The sequence below is a fragment of the Thermobia domestica genome, chromosome 16 (assembly GCF_964235325.1).
Source record: "Thermobia domestica chromosome 16, izTheDome1.hap1.1, whole genome shotgun sequence".
Taxonomy (NCBI): Eukaryota; Metazoa; Arthropoda; class Insecta; order Zygentoma; family Lepismatidae; genus Thermobia; species Thermobia domestica.
The window spans coordinates 17034474-17057152 of NC_137469.1; the positions used below are offsets into that span (position 1 = coordinate 17034474).

At 35.6% G+C, this 22679-nt stretch overlaps 1 protein-coding gene across 2 annotated transcripts in view; it reads right to left on the bottom strand.

The window, feature by feature from the left end:
- Window positions 1-388: 388 nt before the first annotated feature.
- Window positions 389-22679, bottom strand: part of LOC145672930 (very long chain fatty acid elongase AAEL008004-like) — a 63641-nt gene continuing 41350 nt past the window's right edge. For both annotated transcript variants that reach the window (XM_081742149.1, XM_081742150.1), the window contains 5 exons: window positions 21235-21318; window positions 16589-16645; window positions 12079-12184; window positions 8852-8988; window positions 389-2902 (listed from right to left, as the gene is read on the bottom strand). In XM_081742149.1, the coding sequence (XP_081598275.1) occupies window positions 2732-2902; window positions 8852-8988; window positions 12079-12184; window positions 16589-16645; window positions 21235-21318 (555 nt within the window). In that variant the 3' untranslated portion in view covers window positions 389-2731. The remainder of the gene's footprint in view (window positions 2903-8851; window positions 8989-12078; window positions 12185-16588; window positions 16646-21234; window positions 21319-22679) is intronic.

Here is a 22679-nt window from a genome sequence, read left to right on the forward strand (position 1 = left end):
TCTTTCCCCCCCACCGTGGAGACGGGCCTGGTTCTGAGTTGTAGTCTTGGAGTTTATACTTAGTGGTCAAATTTTCGAAACAAACAAACACTCATTGCAATTTAGAACAAGAATTTTGAAAACTACAGGGAACAAATTTGTTAAATACTAATTGAATGATATACGTTAAACTATTAAACATCAAATAAATGTTGAGCGATCTTATAATAAAGATTTGATCAAATCTATCAAGGTCAACTATTTATTCTGCAACGCGAAACTGACATTATTTCCAAATATGACCTTTCCCATTTATTTTTAACTCTCAATCATTAGTGAAAAAAATATTCAAAACTTTTATTTGAAGTAAAATCGTGTTGGTAAATAAGTAATGCAAGTAAATATTCTTATTTATTTTCTTTATTACATATATTTAACAAAAGAGACAAACGAACGGCATACACAATATACATTTACAATAATTAATTTTAATACTGACAATGATGTTTTTCTACAAATTTACATTGAATATTGGTTTAATAATTTCTAAATTGAATATAGTAGGACTACAATCATTTAACATGTGAAGATAATTGTCTCGAGATTAAAAACACTCAAAAATATAATTTATATTTCACAATCCAAATTATCTTTTAAAGATCAAATGCCAACAAAGTAACCAAAAATGTACTTATGAGTCTCCCTTAACTTTTCCCATTCTACATGTAAGGTACAATGGCTCCGCAGTAGAGCTCTCACCTTTGGTGTGAGGGGTCCCTGAATTAATCCGAGGCCATCTCAGGTTGTGGTGGACAATATCGTGTCCGTACGATTTCACGGGGCTCTCTTGTTTTCTCCTACATTTTCATTCTATCATCCGTTTCCTTTAGCCTAAAGAGCACAAGCATGGGACGAATAACTAGATATTTCATTTCCTTTCCAGCATTTTTCTTATCAGAATCGTTTCTTATTTCCTTCCCACCTCTTTTCTTATTACATCGTTTCTTATCATTTCCTTTCCACCCCTTTCTTATCACATCATTTCTTATCATTTCGTTCCCACTATTTTCCTTATCACATCATTTCTTATCTTATCATTTCCTCCCCATTATTTTTCTTATTATATCATTTCTTATCTTATAATTTCCTTCCCACTACTTTTATTATTACATAATTTCTTATCATTTCCTTCCAACAACTTTTCTTATCACATCATTTCACATCTTATCATTTCCTTCCCACAATTTTTATTATCACATCATTTCTTATATTATCATTTTCTTCCCACCACTTTACATATAACATCATTTCTTATTTTATCATTTCCTTTATATAAATTGAAACAAAAGAAATATATGCTTATTTGATTATTTGTTCTTTACTTTGGTTTGCTGTCCCTTTTATATTGTTATAATATTTTTACTCCATATCGCAATTTGTTCCATTTGTGTCAATATATATGTTGCAGCTAACTTCACTCACGTTAGGGTCAAGCTACATTAACATAATGCATTGTACAAGGCATTTGCAACAAACCAATCAGATATAATTGATCAATAATGGTTTCTAAAAGCAAAGGAAAGTATTAGCTTCGAACGTACGGGTATAGTTGTTCTCGTAATATTTCCCTAGATGTGAAGTTAGCCTCTATATTCATAGCACAAGAACTTTCAAATTAATTACACATTGTTTCTCGAACATTCTAAAAAAATACAGAATAGTTTATATGCTTATTTCAATACAATCACAATATACTTGATACACTTAACACTTCACTGGAGCTTCATAAATTAGCAAAGAATACATAGCTTTCCTGAATAGTTTATATAAAAAAAAGTTATCATTATCATTTGAGAGACGGCAATCACTACACTCGATTCACTCATATTATTCAAACAATGGTTGATTGATTGCTTAGGATATAATATTCCGGTATAGTCATACACATGCAAAGAACAACGTATCAAGAACCATTTATTAATCAGCTTCACTTTTGTTGAATAATTAACATACCTCATGCTGCCATTAATTTCTAACGTGGTTCATAGCACTGATATCTTCTTTAATTTCTAGAAAATTCATAGCACGGTTTGACTGATATTTTCTTTAACTTCTAGAAGAGTTCATAGCACGGTTTGATATTTTATTTAATTTCTAGAAGAGTTCATAGCACGGTTTGACTGATATCTTTTTTAATTATAGAAGAGTTCATAGCACGGTTGAACTGATATCTTCTTTAATTTCTAGAAGTGTTCATATCACAGCTGGAATGATATTCCCTTTAATTTCTATAAGAGTTCATAGCACGGTTGCATTGATACTTCTTTAATTTTTAGAAGGGTTCATAGCACGGTTTGACTGATATTTTCTTTAATTTCTAGAAGAGTTCATAGTACGGTTTGACTGATATTTTCTTTAATTTCTAGAAGAGTTCATAGCACGGTTGGACTGATACTTTTTAAATTTCTGGAAGAGCTCATACATAATTAGATGGTATTTTCTATCATTTCCAGTGCGGTTAGTAGCACGGTTAGTTGATTTTTTAAAAAAACAAATTCCATAATAATCCATACTATAGTGAATTTATAATTTTAGAATGGTTCATAGCGTAATTAGTTGATATTTTCTTTAATTCCTAGTACGATTCATAGCATGAATGGTTGATAGTTTCTTTAAAGAAATTGAGTGTTTATTGTTAATAGTTTGATTGACAATAAAGGGGATAAATTATAAATTCATCACAGTCTATTGTTTAGTCGACAGCTTGCTTCTTTTTACCATGGTACGTTTTAATGTAGAAGTTTACAAACAACGCAATAAGGACAATTGACGATACTATGGCTATAAGTCCGTGAATCTTAGGATATCCACAGTCGTATATAAGGACGTTCATTCCATGAGCGAGAGCAAGGAAGAATTGTGCCTGCAAAACAAATAAGAAAAAATAATTTGACTTAATTTACTGAATAATTTGTAATTTTTGAAGAAGTTTGAAATCTTATTCTAATATACAACGTATCCATTAAAATATAAGTCATACTTTAACCTCTTAAATCCTGGCACTAAGCGGTCCACATTTTCTTTTTGTAACTATCGCTTGAAATATGACGATTGTTGAAGCCATCTAATGAATAAGATTAGTGATGAACATAGGTGGGAGGTACGCAAACGTTACAAAGCAGTTTCTACTACGATGCAAGCCTCAGAATAGAAGCAAAAAGTTAAAAACCAGAGGTGCACATATACAGGATGGACTCAAGAGGTTAAAGCAGCGTTTCCCAACCTTTTTCAACTTGCGGCACACTACAGGTGTAACTTGGAATTCTCGCGGCACACCCATATGATATATATATATATATATATATATATATATATATATATATATATATATATATATATATATATATATAATTACTATTATTATTTGTAAATATAAAATACCGTGGTATTTTAATGTGATTACTGATCTTCTTACAGAGAAGAAAGCTCGATCACTGATTTTCCCCCGTGGTAAATCATTATGCTTATTTTTCATTCTAATTTTAAAATAGAAAACAATAGCAATGAAATGTAGGACTCGGGTTTTTAAAAATCCACTTTCTCTTTCGAAAACTGGACCTAACCTTTAAAAGGGATGATCACTAAATAACGAACAAATAAACAAATCTCCTATACTTTTAAAACACAAATGTAGGTAATTTGTATGCATGTTTGCTTTGTTGAATTTATTGAATGATATGTTAAAATTTCAAGTTACAAAAGTCTGCAACAATAAAGAAGCAATAATGGTCATGACAATGATAAATACGCTTTCCAGCATTAAACATGTACAGAAAAGTAACACAGCATGAAACTTAAAATTGTAGATTTATAGTAGAGGTTCATATACATTTTCCCCTATGTCTTGCAATTTTGTTCCTATAGAATTAATAATTTCTTTCGATTTTCTCGCGGCACACCAGCAGCCCATTCGCGGCACACCGGTTGGGAAACGCTGGGTTAAAGTAATATTGATTGACTTTGGATAATAGTATTTAAATGAAATTGGTCACACATGAAAGAAAAACTAAAAATATTTTTACTATACCTCATAGACATTGAATGTGGGAGCCATGAGTGGCGATGCAGACATCAAGACGATATTCCCATTCCCGTCACATACATTCCAACATATCTGATGAAATGGACTGAATAGCAGCAGTGGTACGAATTTACACTTCTTGCAGGTTTTGAGGCAATGGGGTTACATAGACACAATCCTTTACGTAACCCCATAAAAAGAAGTCACAGATCGACAAGTCAGGCGACCTCGGCGGTCACTTGTAGAAGACATTATCAGCATCTTCGGTACGTCTAATCCATCTTCCTGAAAGCCGCTCATTCAGATGTTCCCGAACATGTAAATGCCAGTGAAGAGGTGCTTCTTCACCTTTTGGAAAATAAAGTCATTGCCTCCTCCTCCTCCTTCTTCTTCCAATTGTGGAAATAAGCAATTAGTAAGCACGTAAACACAAGTGTGCTCATCGATTAGTGGACCCAAAGTAAACATGAGTGAATTTACTTTTTCTGTGCTTGAACCCGTTCATTATAGACATTGTTGTGCATTGTTGACATGCACAACAATATTTGAGTCTTTCTTTCAAATGTGACCAATTTCATTTAAATGCGATTATCCAAAGTGACCTAATACCACTCTAAACTATGATAGTATTTTTATGGGCACGTTGTATTTTCAGAGCGGGCGAGACATTTTTCTGAATCTTTTCAACTGGATGATAAGAAGTTAATAATATATGGCAATTATTGGCAGGCAATGTACTTTGGGGTGAAACTAGTGCTACAACAGTAAAGTTTAAAGTCGATGGAACCTACCAGAATATGTTTTGTATTGTCCCAAATATCACAATACAATTTTAGTTTTTGTTATTTTAAATTTTGCTAATTTCACATTTTTACAGTTACAAATCCAAATTTAAAACTAAATTAAGCTACCATTTAATATATTTTAAGCAGATATTTAGTTAGAATATTTTAATATAAACAGTTTGTTCTCATCTGCAAAAGAAATTGAATTTCTCAGTGGTGTTTGCAAGTATGAATGTTTTCAAATTTCTCTGTTTTTTTTTTTTTTTTTTTTTTTTAAAGCGTTGCTTACCAATGAGAGATATATTTACTTTAACCGTTTCAGCAGATACCCTCTCAATTGTGAGTGCTATTTTCACTCTGGCAAAAAAAATGCCAATCAAAAGATTTTAGTACACAAATTAGCTACAAACACATTTGTGAGTGTCTGAATGACAAGTTGTCAGATACTGAATTGCCATCTCTTGAGTATATTGGAAATCACAACGTTTATGAGTAGTGTGTTCTGTGGAGTTGAAAGTCCTCGAGAACCATGATTTTGAAAATCTATTACTCATCGTCTGAAGTGTTTTTTTGTAAGTATATATCCCTTTTATTATGAAGTAAAAAGACACCAAAATCTGCTTTCTCATAAACAAAGAAGAAAGAAAGAAATTTCTAGAATTCTGAAACAAGAAAGTCTGCCTTTATTGGCTACCCTCACAATTGTGATGGTCGAAATTTACAGCGTTCCTACCAATTACATTGCAGACATAACAAATTGCCCTAATGAAGAAATAGATTTTAAAACAACAGAATCAATATTGTTTTTATTCTTTGCAGGATTTTCCTTTAAATTCTGCTTCTAGTACAAATTCAGTAATTTCGTGTAAAATGTTTGTATTTGTTTTGGACAGTCAGACAAAACGTAATACAAATAACGTTTGACGGAGTCTTAGCACTGTGCATTGAAATGCATTGTAGTTTCTTCTCCGTAGTAGTAGTAGTATTCAAGATCTTCTCACCTAGTTGCTTTTGATTGGTATATAGTAAATATTTCTTCATTCACACAACTATTGCAAGTTGAAACTATAACCACCGAAATAACTGTTACAACAGCATGCCTCTGCAGTGATCTGGAGTATGTACCACTATAACAACTCCAGATACAACTTTTTAATGTGTGAGCAAATTCTAGTTGTCTATAAATAGTTTTCCACTCAAGAGCCATGCTAAGAGAACAAATCTGTTCTCTTCAAAATATGTGAAGATTCTGCATTGCAATCACATATGTTATGAAAAGGTAGGGGGACGCATTACATCACGCCATTCCTCGTGCCTATCTTTGCCCATTGTTACTTTTCAGAAAGTGAGGGGACGCCATACATATTTTTTTTGAAGTGGGTGGACGACGTCTGCCCGCGTGCCCCCTCACTTTTACCCTCTGCTTTGAGGTAGAAAATAGTTCAAACATCGATATTATGAAACAATTTTTGAATAAAGTATACTAATGTAAGCCAAAATTAGAGAAATAAGTTTATTTATTTACAAATACACAACTCAAAAGAATATAAGTATAAAAAAAAACTTGCAATCAAAAAGTATTTTCTTAGAAATAATAGACATTTGTGTATCGTAAGTGGCTACCTCACAAATGTGAGGGTATAGTTTCTTACGCAATATGTAAAATTTTCAGGATATTTTTTCCATATTGTGTTAATATACTATCAAACAATCCAGAAACAATAATAATCTTTTTTGGCTCCGGAAACAGATTTAGCAGCGAAAGGGTTAAGGACATAATATTTGCTGCTTATAAGTCATTTTACTTAATTCAACAAGGGATTTTATTTATTTGCATATGAAAGGATAATAAACATAGATGCTTAAATTAAAAGGGGCAACTTAACCCTACTAATAACCGAAATTATAAAGTATCTCTCTAAATGGTGTTTTGTTTTTTCAGGAATTTGCTCAGAAGTTCACGGCATCAAAATCTAGAACTTAACTTCAATTCCCAAGTATTCATTATCTTGTAATGCACATATGCTAATATTAAAAGCTAATATCTTATTTACATAGTCAATGTATAGAATGTATAACTTTCCCCATTTAATGTAGGATCTTTTGTTCGTCTAGTTGCCTAACGAACAATACATGAAATGTAATTTATAAACGTGGAGGAGTATCAGATAAGTGTAATAATTAATTTTATTTTATACTCAGTGCCTTTATAGTATGAATACGGAAATAAACGAGTATATTCTTATGTGTATGTAGATGTGAATGTTCGCAGTTTGTTATGTGCGGCGGGAAATATATATTCTGTCTCTTGGCATAACTGACATCGATAACATTTTCAAGATGTTTACCGCCATGGCTCAGATTCACTTTCTACGAACCCAATAATAATTACTATTAAACAACTATAATAATGGATTTCAGTTTTCATTCACGTTTGAATCAAAACAATAAGTAATAGATATTAATCAAGGCGGGAGAATGATGTCAAAAGTGTTGGTAGTGTAAGGGTAGACGAGAGAAACAATAAGAGTCAAGGAGTATTTGGAGAGAGGCGGAAGAAAGATGTAGAGATGTGTTGGCAGTGTACGAGTAGTCATGGAGAAACAATAAGAATCATGGAAGATGTTGAGTAGTTGTTGCGATATGGCAGGAAATGCTACGAGGACGTGACATATACCTGATAGTTGGAGTCTTTAAGATTAGAGCCTGTAACATGGAGATAGTTTAATAGATATGAGATATATTTCATATTTTTAAAGACTGGGCGCCCATGATTATGTTATACCGATGTGTTATAAATTATTAAGAAGACTGACAGTACAATAAATATTATAAGACTGCAACGATTTTGAGCGACTAAGTGTTCATTAGGTGATGACGTATCGAATAGAATAAAGATTTTTGTCACAAAGATAGACGTATTTGAATAGAATAAAGACCTTTGGCACATAGAGAGGTGTCCCTTAAGTAGGCATAATTAATTAGTCTCATATCCTTCTGCAACCTTCAGTTACAGTTAGTTAGATACACAGATATTGAGAGTTGGGCTAACTCAACGATCGTGATGTCAAGCATGCTACATAATAGAACGTCACAAATATATATAGTGAGAGAGAGGTTGGAGAGTAATGTAGGGACAATTGTAGTAATGGTAACGGAACGGAGCACCATAGACATGAATATATGAATTGTTTACATGAAAAAGCACCATGTTATTACTTGTCAGTTACAACTTCCTTCACCAATGTCAAATTATAGTCTCATTTTTTCTTTTTGTCTGTCCGTGTGATTTACCGAGAAATATGCAAAACCACCATGTCGGTTACTACTTCCTCCGCCAATGTCAAATTGTTGCCTTGTCTCTTTTTTGTGTCCGTGTGATTTACCGAGAAACATTAAAACCACCATCCCGGTTACGACGTCCTTCGCCAATGTCAAATTGTTGCCTCGTCTCTTTTTTGTGTTTGTGTGATTTACTGAGAAACGTTAAAACCACCATGCCGGTTACTACTTCCTTCGCCAATGTCAAATTGTTGCCTCGTCTCTTTTTTTTGTGTCCGTGTGATTTACTGAGAAACATTAAAACCACCATCCCGGTTACGACGTCTTTCGCGAATGTCAAATTGTGGCCTCGTCTCTTTTTTGTGTCCATGTGATTTACCGAGAAACATTAAAACCACCATCCCGGTTACGATGTCCTTCGCGAATGTCAAATTGTTGCCTCGTCTCTTTTTGTCTGTCCGTGTGATTTACCGAGAAACATTAAAACTACCATCCCGGTTACGACGTTCTTCGCCAAAGTAAAATTGTTCCCTCGTCTGTTTCTGTCTGTTCGTGTGATTTACCGAGAATGGGAACAACGAATTTTGATAATACAAAGCCAAAAAAAAAAAAAAAAAAAAAAGATGTTAAATTGAAAATGACTGTTTCAGCAGTTTGATATTATTCAATGTTAAATCTAGAACATGCTTAATACAGCTACAGGAGACATTTCTACGATACTTACAAATTGGATGTGAGTTAAAGTTTTCTTCCACCGCCTTGTCTTACCATATCCTGGATTCATAGCTGTTTTTAAGTAATAGTAATACATAATTACATGAACGAAAGTGTTCAATAGTCCAGTCAACCAGATTTGGCCACCTGAAATAGAAAGGAAAATATAAAACTGTCAGTTGTTATATAAATTCAAAGTTTGTCAGTAAAGTAATGAGACTAGTGTGCCGCGCAGCCTTCCAGTTGCCAGGAGCGCGCTCCCCGACGAGGAGATTTATGGTGGAGAGTCTAAGCTAAGCAACGCACCGGTCGACAGTTGCGTTCGAGCTTTGACTCAATGAGGATCACGCATGGCGCAAAAGTGGCTTTTGAATTTTTGTCACGGCCGGGACGAACACCGTTTCCTACAAAGAAATCTTTGCGCTCCCGAACAGAACCAAACGGTCAAACTGAAACGACCAGAGATTGCCAGTCACTGGAAGCACCAACACGACAACGCTCCAGCCCACATCACCTGGCCAGGATAGTAGTTACATCCTTGCCGCAGACACCGTATAATACTGATATGAGCCTACCACACTTTTTTGTGCCAAAGCTCAAGAGATACCTAAAAGGTCACGATTTCGACTATATTCCCGCCATCCAACGGACTGTCACAGAGTCTCTGAAACAGGTTACGGTAGCTGACTTCCAGGAAGTATTTGCAGCATGAAAGTCGCGTTGTGTATCGATGCCCAAGGACACTATTTTGAAGAATTTTAATAATACGAACAGATCAGATCAATAAATTCTTTTTACCAGACCCAGTCTCAATACTTTACGGATAACCTTCTATAGGTAATTCTAGACTTGAAAGCTGAAATAAACTATGGCTCTTGGTGTAAATTGAAATTTTACAGTACCATAATCTGTCTTATCGCAAAAGTTGAAAAAAATACTCTTTAAGAATACTGCAATGTAAAAACTCAGTAATATACTATGCTTTATAAATAGGGTACAGAATCTTATATTCCTACAACGCTGATGGCAAAATAATAATAATAATAATAATAATAATAATAATAATAATAATAATAATAATAATAATAATAATAATAATAATAATAATAATAATAATAATAATAATAATTCAACATTAGTTAATTACGTAATTAGTTCATGATTCACTCACTAGATGGCTCTGGAAATTTAACTTAGAATTTTAAATTTAATACTACTTTTTACTTGAGATGTGAGTACTGTTCGTAAATTTTACTTAGGTCCTATATTGGAAACTTAGCTATGAATTTACGTATGTCCAATTCATGTAACTCGGCAACTGTCTATGTTTGTGTGTAGATGTTAAAGTAAGGATGATAATAAAATACGCAGTGGTTCTCAACCTTTTAAAAACTAGCACCTCCTTGGGAAAATGCAATTGTCCTCAGTGCTCCCGTCATTTGACGTTAGACAGACGAAACAGTCTAAAAACCAGAAAAAGGCTTCAATCTTTAAAATCAGCATTGAAGAATATTACGAGCATGCGTATATATGCAAGTACTAGCAGAACACTGTTCTTTGCACGAGAAGAATACGTTTCATTTTGGACTGATTTTGAATTTAAACTGCATCAAAAGTGTCACTGTTCGTTCAGTTGCAGGGCTACATATATATATATATATATATATATATATATATATATATATATATATATATATATCCCCTTTACCAAGTTGCGGGACTGAATTTAGATTTAAACGGCATTGGAAATGTCACTGTTCGTCTCCGTGACCCCGAAAACTATGGATTCGACACTAATATAGGTCATTTTCGATCATTTTTGAATATTTGGTCCCCACCCCTTCCCGTAAGTTGCACCGTAAAAGTGAAATGATAAAAATCATCCCAAGCTCGAATCTCATCTATCTGGCAAATTTGATCGAGATAGGTCTGGTGGTTCAAGAATTACAGTCACAAACATACTCACTTTCATTTATATATATAAATGAGCGTTTCTTTTAGCGACTCTTTTAAAGAAATCTAAATGTGTATTATACTTAACCTATTATTATTATTATTATTATTATTTGTGAAACGTCTAAACTGGTGATAATTTGTATAATGTATAATTGCTTTCGTCCAATAATAATAAGAAAATATATAATTAGTCATGAAATATCAAACGCCCCCTAAATAGTCACTTTAGCGTCCATATTAGGAACTATTGGTTAAAACGGACTCAAGAACTTATCGCTGTAGAAATAAACATGCGCGTTGGATCTTATGTTGTGACAGTAGTATACACCCTACTTCCCCCCAAACCTTTTTATAATATCATCTTTCCTTCTTCTTTACATTCCCAGAAGTCTCTTACTCAAAGACTTTACAACTATACTCCGCGTCACCCGAATTGGCGAATGGCATCATCCAATAAACTTGCAGTATATTGTTACTAAACCTTCAGGGAGGAATCTAATCATTCATAACTGATTTTGTGGAGAATTATCAATGATTAGATTCCTCCCTGAAGGTTTAGTAACAGGGTACTGCGAGCTTATTGGCTGATGCCATACGTCAATTCGGGTGACGCGGAGTATAGTTGTAAAGTTTTTGAGTAAGAGACTTCTGGGAATGTAAAGAAGAAGGAAAGGTGTTATTAAAAAAGGTTTGGGGGACGTCACAACATAAGATCCAACGCGTTTGTTTATTTCTACAGCGATAAGTTCTTGAGTCCGTTTTAACCAATAGTTCCTAACATGGACGCTAAAGTCACTATTTAGGAGGCGTTTGAGATTTCATGACACTATATATTTTCTTATTATTATTGGATGAAAGCAATTATACATTATACAAATTATTATCAGTTTAGACTTTTTTATACGCCGATTCAGGTGACGCGGAGTATAGTACCGCACGCAAGGGCGCCAAATAATAATAATAATGTCTAACGAAGTAACAATCTATAGAATTTTTCTTGACGTGATATTTATTTATTGGGTCCAAACAACTTCGTACAACATGGAGGGAATTTTCAAACTCATTTCACGATGCGACAAGTGCCGCAACCGCTACACTACGTATGTCGAAAAATAACCTAATATATGTACTATCTGTTGACTGTATTCGTTAGATGAAATAATACTGTATATGCACGTGTCAGTGCAGGTTTTGTAACCTTTCTGATCACTACTCGTGTTTTAAATATTAAATCTGTTGATGTAAAAAGTACTAATAAATGCAATATATCGTTTATCTTACCAGGGTGATATTTTACAATAGTCCATGTGAAGAAGGCCATCCCACCATGATGATATAAGTGTAAAGCTGTTACTTGGTTCTGCTTCTTGCGTAGTACAAATATAACCTGTAAGTTCAAAATAGGGAGAAACTTTATTTAATTTGGTATTCACACCAAAAGAAAATATACAATAAGTGTTACGTAATATGACAACAAGGTAAGAAATATATCTATATTTTAGTTATATACATAATACTTGTGAAATGAAACACAAATATATAACATGGATGGAAGATGTATATATCGTATAGATATAAACAGATATTTATTAATTTAATGGTGGACTACCTTTGGCCCTCAGAACAGCTCTAACGCAACGTAGATTGCATAGAGGTTGTCGATGGTAGCTACCGGAATATTATACCATTTTCTTGAAGTGCATCACTCAGCTTCGAGAGAGAGGGTAAAGGTGGAAATTAGCACCAGATTTGTGCCTCTAAAATGGACTACAGATGTTCAATGGTCCATTACTCAGGAATTAGGTGAATCAGGGGAAGTGTTCAACTCTGTTCTAATCTTTCTCAAACCACACTCCACGCCAAAAGCTAGTCGTTAATAGTCCGTTCGCTAGTACGCTCAGCCAGGAGAACCGGCAGCAGAAGGCATTTGATTTGTGCTATATGTGTGCCACGTGGCGAGAAACGGATAACTTCAACCAATCAGAACAGTGTATTTAGCTCCTATGGCAACGTTTCCCAACCGGTGTGCCGCGAGGAAATCGAAACAAAATTATTAATTCTATAGCAACCAAATTGCAAGACATAGGAAAAAATGTATATTTTTGTATTTCACATTACTATGAATTTCTACCATGGAAAAAAATACTGTAATTGTAATATATTATTCTACACCTATTACTGTGTAGCAGACAGTATTTCGGCTCGTACACATTTCCACGGTTAGCTGCTATATTACGCTTCATTTGAGAGTCATACTAACACCGAGAAATTGAAGCACTTGTAATCGTACGGTACGCGTCATGTGAACACTTATTCGCACGTGAATGACAAAACAACACTTTATTCAACAGCTGTGTTTTGACTTCGACGCATCGCAAGCTGTGTGATTGCAGTAATATGCACCGGTTTTGGTTAACACAGCAAAGTTAAAAATACAAGACATTTGTGTGTTCGTTCGTTATTTAATGATCCTCGTTCTTAGTGAAAGGTTGGATATAGGCTTCGAAAAAGAAAGCATATTTTTAAAAATCCGAGTCCTATATTTCATTGCAATTGTTTTCTATTTTAAAATTAGAATAAAAAAAATAAACATAATGAATTAGCATAGGGGAAAACCAGTGATCGAGCTTTCATCTGTGTGAGCAGATCAGTAATCATAGAAAAAAATTACCATGGTATTTTATATTTGCAAATAATAATATCTATGAGTGTGCCGCGAGAATTTAAGTTACACCCGTAGTGTGCCGCAAGTTGAAAAAGGTTGCGAAACGCTGTCCTATGGCTAAGGTCGAGCGGGATTAAAATATATGCCACTCCAATAACTTCAGCTGTATGAACAGATAGATTCGGCAAAATTGTCCAGAAACAATATCTGAGTCGTAGGATGCACGTGGTCCTCTTTAATGCCGACGTAATCACGGCACATAAGTGTCCCGTGACGCAGCAGGTAAGCGTATGCACAGAATCCACCGAAACCCAAGATATTGCATTCCACAGCATCTCAGAAACACTGTCATGTTTCAGGGTTGGGCGAGACACTGCGGACCAAACCTTTTTTTTTGGGGGGTTTGGTTTGAAATAAGGTGAACAATGGTTCATCCGACCATATCATCCTTTTGCATGTCATCTACAGTCCATGTTGCATATTCGTGACACCATTTGCGTCATGATAAATCGTTCTGGTCTTATCATCACTCGTGGGAACCTGACTCTATATGTCTGTCATGTAACTCGCAGTGGACTATGATTGTCAACACAGGCTCTGGTAGGCACGATTTGAGTTCTTCCGTTACTTACACTCTGCGGTCGCACTACGGTTCTGAGTGACAATCTGCTTTAACGCTCGACAAGACCTGTCGTTGAGGATTTTTTCGACCACTGTTTCTCTTCACCGATGTGGTTTTGCTGTGAGTTTTGTAGGCTGTCGTCACCTTGAACTATGTCTCTTGTTACACACTCAACACTTGTCACGTTCATCCCAAAATCACTTTTTCAAAAGTTTAGACTTTTCTGGACCGAACCTGGGTTAAGTACAGATCTCAAAATTACTTGAAAAATATTTAAAAATAACACGTGTACCCTGTTTGATGGTCATATCGACGACATATATATGTGCTCTTGAATACCATAAAACCTTTTGGACAGCATTTGCGCGGAAACAAAATAAGTCTTTTGCGTCGTACTCTTGAAGGCCAAATAGATGACGTCATGACCCCCATCAATTTGACGAGTTCCTTCTCAAAACACATGAGACCTGTTTCGCAATGCATATACACCTGAGCAATAAAAAAATCCAGCAGTAGTATATGTTATATGAGGTTTTAAACAATACACACTTATGGTATCCTATAAACCCCACAGGTAAGAAAGATTTTGTTTAAAAATGACCCTAGAGAATCTTATAAAAATCTTAAGGTTTAAATTTAGATTCGATGCTTTGAACGATATGACCTCTAAGATTTTAGGAGAGTGGACACGTTTACAACGGAACGAACGAATGAAGAGCCACTGACGGATCTTACCCGGGGCTAGGGGATCTAGGCCCTCTAGCTTTTTGAGTGATAAAAATAATTTAAGCTATTATCTATATATTTTTTGAAAGTTTATAGTAAACTTATAATATACCTTAGCTATCAAAGTCTGGATTCTGGCTACCCCCGTCTTTACCTTCTAGATCCGTTACTAGTAGATACCCAAAAATGCATTTTTTGACATTTAGGGCTCATGAAACGTGTAAATCCGCTCAAATTTTGAATTCAATTTTTTCTATGATCATCTCACTTTTTTCGTTTAATTTTCAGTTTAACATTCTATGTATAAGGTTCAGTCAAATGAAAAGGTCCAATTGTAAATATAAGAAGAACGTGTTGAGGGAGATGTGTGTCCTGTTTGCTGTTTATATCCACATATGTGTAGGCCATAATAAATGTTAAATTTGTTGCACACGAGCGCAGTGTGGCATGCTAGCAAAGGTTGGTTACTTATCAATGTTCCCTTCTCCGCCCCAGGTAAGACGTGGCGCCGTGTGACTCACCAATAGAGGTACCAGTGACCAACGTTACCAAGGAAGAACAACGGGGCGTATATACACTTTCTTTGTGCGGAAGGTGTCCATCCAGTGGACATACACAGGAGAATGCAGGATGTGTATTGTGCGAAGTGTGTTTCAGACAAAACAATGCGAAAGTGGTATTCACGTTTTCGTGGTGGCAGGAAGACACTGACTGATGATGCGCGACCCGGGCAGGTGACGAATCGTATTCATGATGAGGCAGTTGCTGCTATTGACAATTACATTAAAACTGATAGACGAGTCTCCTTGGATGCCATTAGTGCTCCAGTACATGTGTCCAAGGTAGTGTGCATGACATTGTGTTCATTAGACTTGGTTACCGGAAGGTTTGTGCTACATAGGTCCCCAAGTGTTTGTTTGAGGAACAGCGACACAACAGAATGGGAATATCACTGAACCATTTGACGCGATATCAGAACGAGGGCAACGATTTTCTTGGAAAGATCATTGCCGGAGATGAATCCATATGCCCACGTTTTCAACCGGAATCCAAAGGTGAGAGTATGCAGTGGACGCATGCAGGGTCGCCTAAATAATAATAATAAAAAAAATCCGTTCCACAACTTCAACTGCTAAGGTCATGGTGACTGTGTTCTTCAACGAGCAGGGGCCTTTGCCAGTGGGTTTCCACCCCAAAGGAGAAACAAAAAACGCCAACAAAGACTGCGATATTCCCCGTCGGCTGCAGCTAGCAGTCAAGAATAAACACTGGGGGTAACCTCACAAAGGGTATTATTTTATTGCACGATAATGCTCGACTTCATGTTGTCAAACAAACACAGAATCTTTTGGATCGTGGAAATGGGAAGTGCAAGACCACCCCGTCCTGACTTGAGTCCATGTGATTTCCACGTTTTTGGGCCACTCAAGAAACATTTCGGGGAGAACAGTCGGGATCGGATAAAGAAGTGCAGCAAGCGGTGACAGAATGGTTCCATACTTAATCCAATGAGTTCTTCTTCCAGGGCATTTATGATCTCAAGTCAAGGTGGGATAAGTGCCTCAACAGAAAAGGTCATTACATATCTCTATCTAGTAATAAAGTCTGTACATGGAAATGGACCTTTTCATTTGACTGCACCTTATAATATCTTCTATTAATTCTTTTTTAAAAAATACAATAAATAAAACATTATTTCTTAATGGAGAGAAAATGTTTTGAATCTACTAATGTTGTATTCTATGTAAACATATTGTAAGACAAGAAAAAATACTTACCGTATCTGTGAGTTCTACCAGTTTTAACATATAATACCACCAACAAGCCGCTGCTGACTGCAAGAAAGAAAAAGAAAGTATGTTATAGGAGTGTTGATTTACAAGTACATACAATATTTCGAAGATACGAGAAGTCAGATAGTAAAGGGACTTGAGAAAAGGCGAGAAAAGGTACATTTATTCTAATGATAGAAAACTGAAACATACATTATTTTTCTACATAATATCCTTGCATTTCAACGCACTTTTCGCAACTTTTCACGAGCTTTTTTTTTATTTCGTCAGAGAAAAAAATGTTTTCCGTTGCACCTGTAACTAATTTTGTACCATATCAATGAGTAGCTGATGGCTGACGTTTAAATGTCTTAACTTCTGGTGATGATGGATGTTTCCAAATCATACTCACAGTTTTACTTTCCGGTTCGTGATGATGTACCCAAGTTTCATTTACAGTAACTATTTGCTGTAAAAATCGACGATAACGGACCAAATGTTTTCCAACCTTTGTGCCTAATGCTTCACGTTAAACAGCTGTCACCACACTGCGCTTGCATTCGACAAATAATTTCCGCAGGTTTAACACTTTTCGAAAACAAAAAGCGAATCACTGTTCTCATTTCCTTCTTGGTGCAGATCGACAATGGAGCTGCCATATTTAACGGTCTGCTACACTCCAACAACTAACGCGGGAATAAGAGTGACACGCTGCATAGAAGTGTTGCAGACGACACTAATTCAGCGCTGGATACTAGCAGTGTTACCAAACCCTAGTACGAGAAATTGTCCCTTTACTTTGTGACTTCTCCTCGTACAAATCATTTTAAAGATCCTTTTGTTTTTTCTGCAACTTAGATTGCCAAATTTTCATTGTTTACTTATCAGCTTTTTGCTGCAAACTACATATCTATTCTGCATTAAACAAAAGGAACTGTCAAACTCTGTTGGAAGGGCGAACCTAAAAGACATACCGTATCTAGTTCTTGTTTTCGAGGTAGCATTATTAGTGACGCTCTCAAATGTGAGGTATAACGATAACCATGTTGGAATAGAACATACTGGAATGCCACATTTTGTAACGTTGTATTAAATATTGTACATTTGTGTTTATTGATTTACATGTGTCAACAATTATGTTATGATGTGATCTTGGTGAGGGTCGACCATAAGGAATTGCTGCCCTGTGCAATATCATTTGCCTCCCTCTTTCCCGAGAAAAAAAACAAATCTTAAAAGCCACGATTTTAAATATGGTACCCTATCATGAACAACAAAGGGGAGGGAAATAGCACTCGGACTCAAGAAGGCCTAAACATTTCAAATACATTCTCGGCGTGTCTTTTTTCTTTAAACAACAATCTATTATATTAGTGAAAGGTGAAGCAAAAACACCTGCAGAAGAAATATGTTAATTCTTTTTATAGAATTCAATACCGGTACCAAGCTTCAATCTCAATATATCTGTTTGCAATTCCAATGCAACTAGCTCTTTTATCTTTATTTCTTCATTTCTCTTCTATATCTGTTAAAAAATTTTAAAAAAGTTTCCACTTTCAATGATGTGGAAGTTGTTTGTGACACACAAGACTAGTTTTCATATTAATATTGTGATAGTAAATGGAACAGGTGATAACTAACTAAATGAAAGAGGAACATGGTGATTCTACACGGTAAGCATCTTTGATTGAAACACACTATACTATCGTCAACTAAGAGGAACATGATTATTATACACAGTAAGTACCTGTCCTTGAAACACACTATACTATCGTCATCTAAGAGGAACATGATGATTCTATACGGTAAGTACCCGTCTTTGATTGAAACACACTATACAATCGTCAACTAAGAGGAGCATGGTTGATGATTCTATACGGTAAGTACCTGTCTTTGATTGAAACACACTATACTATCGTCAACTAAGACGAACATGATGATTTTACACAGTAAGTACCTGTCTTTGATTGAAACACACTATACTATCGTCAACTAAGACGAACATGATGATTCTATATGGTAAGTACCCGTCTTTGATTGAAACACACTATACAATCGTCAAAACACACTATACGTGCGTTCCTCAAAAATAAAGAAGTAACAATAAATTCTATGTGGTCTACCGTCTCTTCTCTGCAGTTACCCAGAAGTATGGCAAAATTCTAAACATCTCTTTCATGCAGTTATCTCAAACGATGTGCATTGTAATTCTAAATAGCCTACGTTGTTTGGCCTACTTACCTGAAGCGTGAACAAGAAATTGGTACACTGAAAAGCCGTATATGCACAATGAAACAGGCACGCCATTTGACCAAACTGTAAACACGAGCACGTGCTCGGTGTTTCTGTCTGTCTACTTCTAAGCCACAATTGTCCGTTTGAAATTTCAGTATTCACGATGTCACGAAAGGAGAAAGAAGTGGTGGGAAAACGCATCATTTCATATAACGAAAATGAAGCAAGCAAAAGTAAGTTCAAAATACTGCTTTATTTTCGCGACGAAGATGTTCCAAAAAGCACGATATACTGAGTGATCTCCAGGTTCGAGGCTACTCAGCAGAGAAGTTACCGCAAACATACTGGTCGTCCAGCCGTGGAATCAGGACAGAAGATGATGGCGAAAGTGCAGAAGTTTTTTCAAAGAGATCCGTCGATGTCGACTTGTCGTGCTACACAGAAGTTGAAGCTGAGGCAGTCAATTCTGTAGTTCATAAAGCAGAAAGGATTGGGAATTAAGGTATATGCAAAGAAAACTCCACTCAAATACGTCAACGATCAGGAGGAGCGGGAGAAGGCAGGGTACTGTTACATTTACCAAAAGTCCCTGCACAAAGTCTTCGTAGTGAATGATGAGTTCTATGTGCCTTGGGAGCCAGATGAAGTTCCAGGAAGGGGGTATTTCCATGCCTCGGATCCAGCTGTGCTAGGATACGACGAAAAAACGAAGAGGTGGAGCAAGTTCTTCAAGAAAATATTGGTGTGGCAAGCAATAGACAGCGAGGGGAAAATTTCGGAGCCCTTTATATCTGAAGGCACCATCAACGCCAACGTGTACCTCTCGAAATGTTTGGAGAAGAGATCGATTCCTTTCTTATCCGGACGCCGAAGAGACAACGTTTTGTTTTGGCCGGACCTTGCTACGTCGCACTACGTCAAGACTGTTGTAAAGTTTTTTTCGTAGTGAAGGCATCCCCTTCATTGAGAAAGCAAAGAACAAGCCCAATGTACCCCAAGCACAGGCCAAAGAGGCATTTTGGGCCGTATGTAAACAGAAGTATGCTGAACGTCCCCACATAGCCACCAAAAGTCTTCGTGGCTTTACGCGGATTTGGAAATTTCTCAGCCAAGAAGTTGCGCGAAATACAGGTCTACATCTGATGCGGAGGAGAATACATAATCTGCATGAAATTCGGTACAAAGGCATCCAGAACGCCAATCTTATTTAAATTGTTTTGTTGGAGTCCTCATTCTCATGTACTATCCCAGTTTGGAAATAAAGTTCAAAAACATCTTTCAATTCTTATAGATTTTCTAGTCTACCAATTTCTTGTTCACCCTTCAGAAATATATCCAACCCAATGATGTAGCTTTGTACAGCAGATAAACAAACAAACATATATTTAGTTTTATACGATATAAGATTATTTTCCTGTAACGCATACATCAATTGAAGAAGGAAAGAGATCAACAAATCAAACTAGAAGAATGGTTCATCTTCAATTATGACAGTAGTAGTAGAAATTTACGATATTGATCGTGTGAGCTTCTGTTATGTGAAGTATTGCTTCACCCTAAAATATTCAGTCACTACCAAATCTTAAAGTAATTTTGACAATGTAGCTCCATGTACCACTGCATTTCACTATAAAGCATAGTTGTAAACCGGCGAAGAACAGCTAGTTTTTCTAATCACATCCTAATTTGCAGGGTGTTTAAGGAGGAAGGGGCAATATTTGGGGGAAATGGTAATATGGGTAGTTCTAAGCAAAAAGGTTCATATGAAACTCAACGGTTTGAGAGCTACAAGTTGTGAACCATTTTTGATTTTATGTTTCGTATTACTCACCCTATATTTTCTCTACAGAGGTAAGACATAGTGGATTTGAAAGGCGATGAAATTACCTTTCCAATGGTATGCAACACGTGGCAATGGTGTCATTGGAAGGGCAGTTATTGAGGAAAATTTGGGAATCAGTGTTGCCATCCAGTTCCCTTACATAATCTTAACTTTCCCTCAATAACCCCCTTTTCAAAGACACCACTACCACGTGTTGCATACCATTGGAAAGGCAATTCCATCTCCTTTCAAATCCACAATATCTCACCTCTGTAGAGTATATACAGGGTGAGTAACACGAAACATAAAGTCAAAAATGGTTCACAACCTGTAGCTCTCAAACCGTTGAGATTAGGACCCATGTTCATATTAACTTTTTTTTTTGCTTAGAATCACCCATACTACCATTTTCCGAAGTATTGACTCTTCCTCCTGAAACACCCTGTATATGGAGAATATACTATTAATTAAATATACAAAATTCTCAAGAGAAAAAAAGATCTTTTTCCTAATTGATAATTTTACTCACTAAGTTATAACGGAAAATGAGAGTCAATAAATTTAAGTAAAATAATATAAGCTAGTGTGTACTTACTCGTATAGCATCAGGCTCGTAAGAGTAATCAACCGGTTGACACAAATAATCGACTTTCACTTTAAAAAATGCTAAATACGTGACCTGAAAAAAAAAACAGATACAATTATAGTAAGTAAAACACTACACTATATACTAGGTGTGTTCAAAAAGTATCGAACGTATTGAACGATAAGTATATATAGTTATACTTATGAAAAGTCTAAATTCTATTGGCTGAAGCCAATGAAAAAAGAAGAATAGAAAAGGCACCAAAAAGATTAGTGAAGAGGAAGAAGAAGTCATCTACAGGGTATGGTGTGGGGACTGCGATAACCCCTATGTCATATGTAGGAGAGACGGGAAAGAAAATGAAAGAAAAGGATAAAACAACATAAAGATGATGAGAGGAGGAAGAAAATTACCAATGCGATATACAAACATGTTAGGGAGACTAACCACAAAATTAACTGGGATGAAATGAAGTGTTGGAGATAGAGAAGAGAGTTATAATAAGGAAATAGATAAAGAAGGTAGGAAGAGATAAGCTGATGAACTAGACAGAGGGTTTACCTATTAATGAATTATGACAGAGAATTTTGGATAGTGTAGAGAAGATTAAATTGAAAAAGGTCCTTATAAGGACTAAAAATGGCGGAAGGTGATTGGTTGTAAAATGGAAACGGAGGCCTACAGGTTTGGCTGAAGGCTTCAGCCAATAGAATTTAGACTTTCCATAAGAATGATTACAGTGTATGTATATATATATATATATATATATATATATATATATATATATATATATATATATATATATATATATATATATATATGTGTGTGTGTGTGTGTGTGTGTGTGTGTGTGTGTGTGTGTGTGTATGTATCTCCATTTCTGTTCTATAGTGCCTGATGAAGGATATGTTAGATATCCGAAATTGTAACACATTATAGTTTAAAATACAGTGTGTGTTGAAGCTTCGGTGAATGTTTCTTTTGTTACAAGACACGTTGAAGAAGATTACGGAAAGTGCGACAATTCAAATTCGTTTCTGTGAAACATGATATATTTGTTGGATATAACCAACGTTATTTTTCACACAATTTTCTACCTACATGTTTCTCATATCTATGAGAATATTTTGTTACATTATATAAGTTGCTTCACTAATAAGAAAAGAGAGAGTTCAAACATTTGAAACACCCTGTATTTAAATACACTGAGTACTCACTGAATTGCGACCACCTACCTAATACTTTGTTGGTACACCTTTTACTCGAAGGACGGCCTGGATAAGACGTGACATGGATTCTGCAAGTTGCTGATATGTTTCCACCGTGATCTGACATCATATATTCCTGATGGCATCCCACAATGACCCCACAGATGTTGGTATAGGAATCATAGCGCGAAGAACTCGTTCCACAACATTCTACAGATGTTCTATAGGATTAAGATCCTGTGAGTTA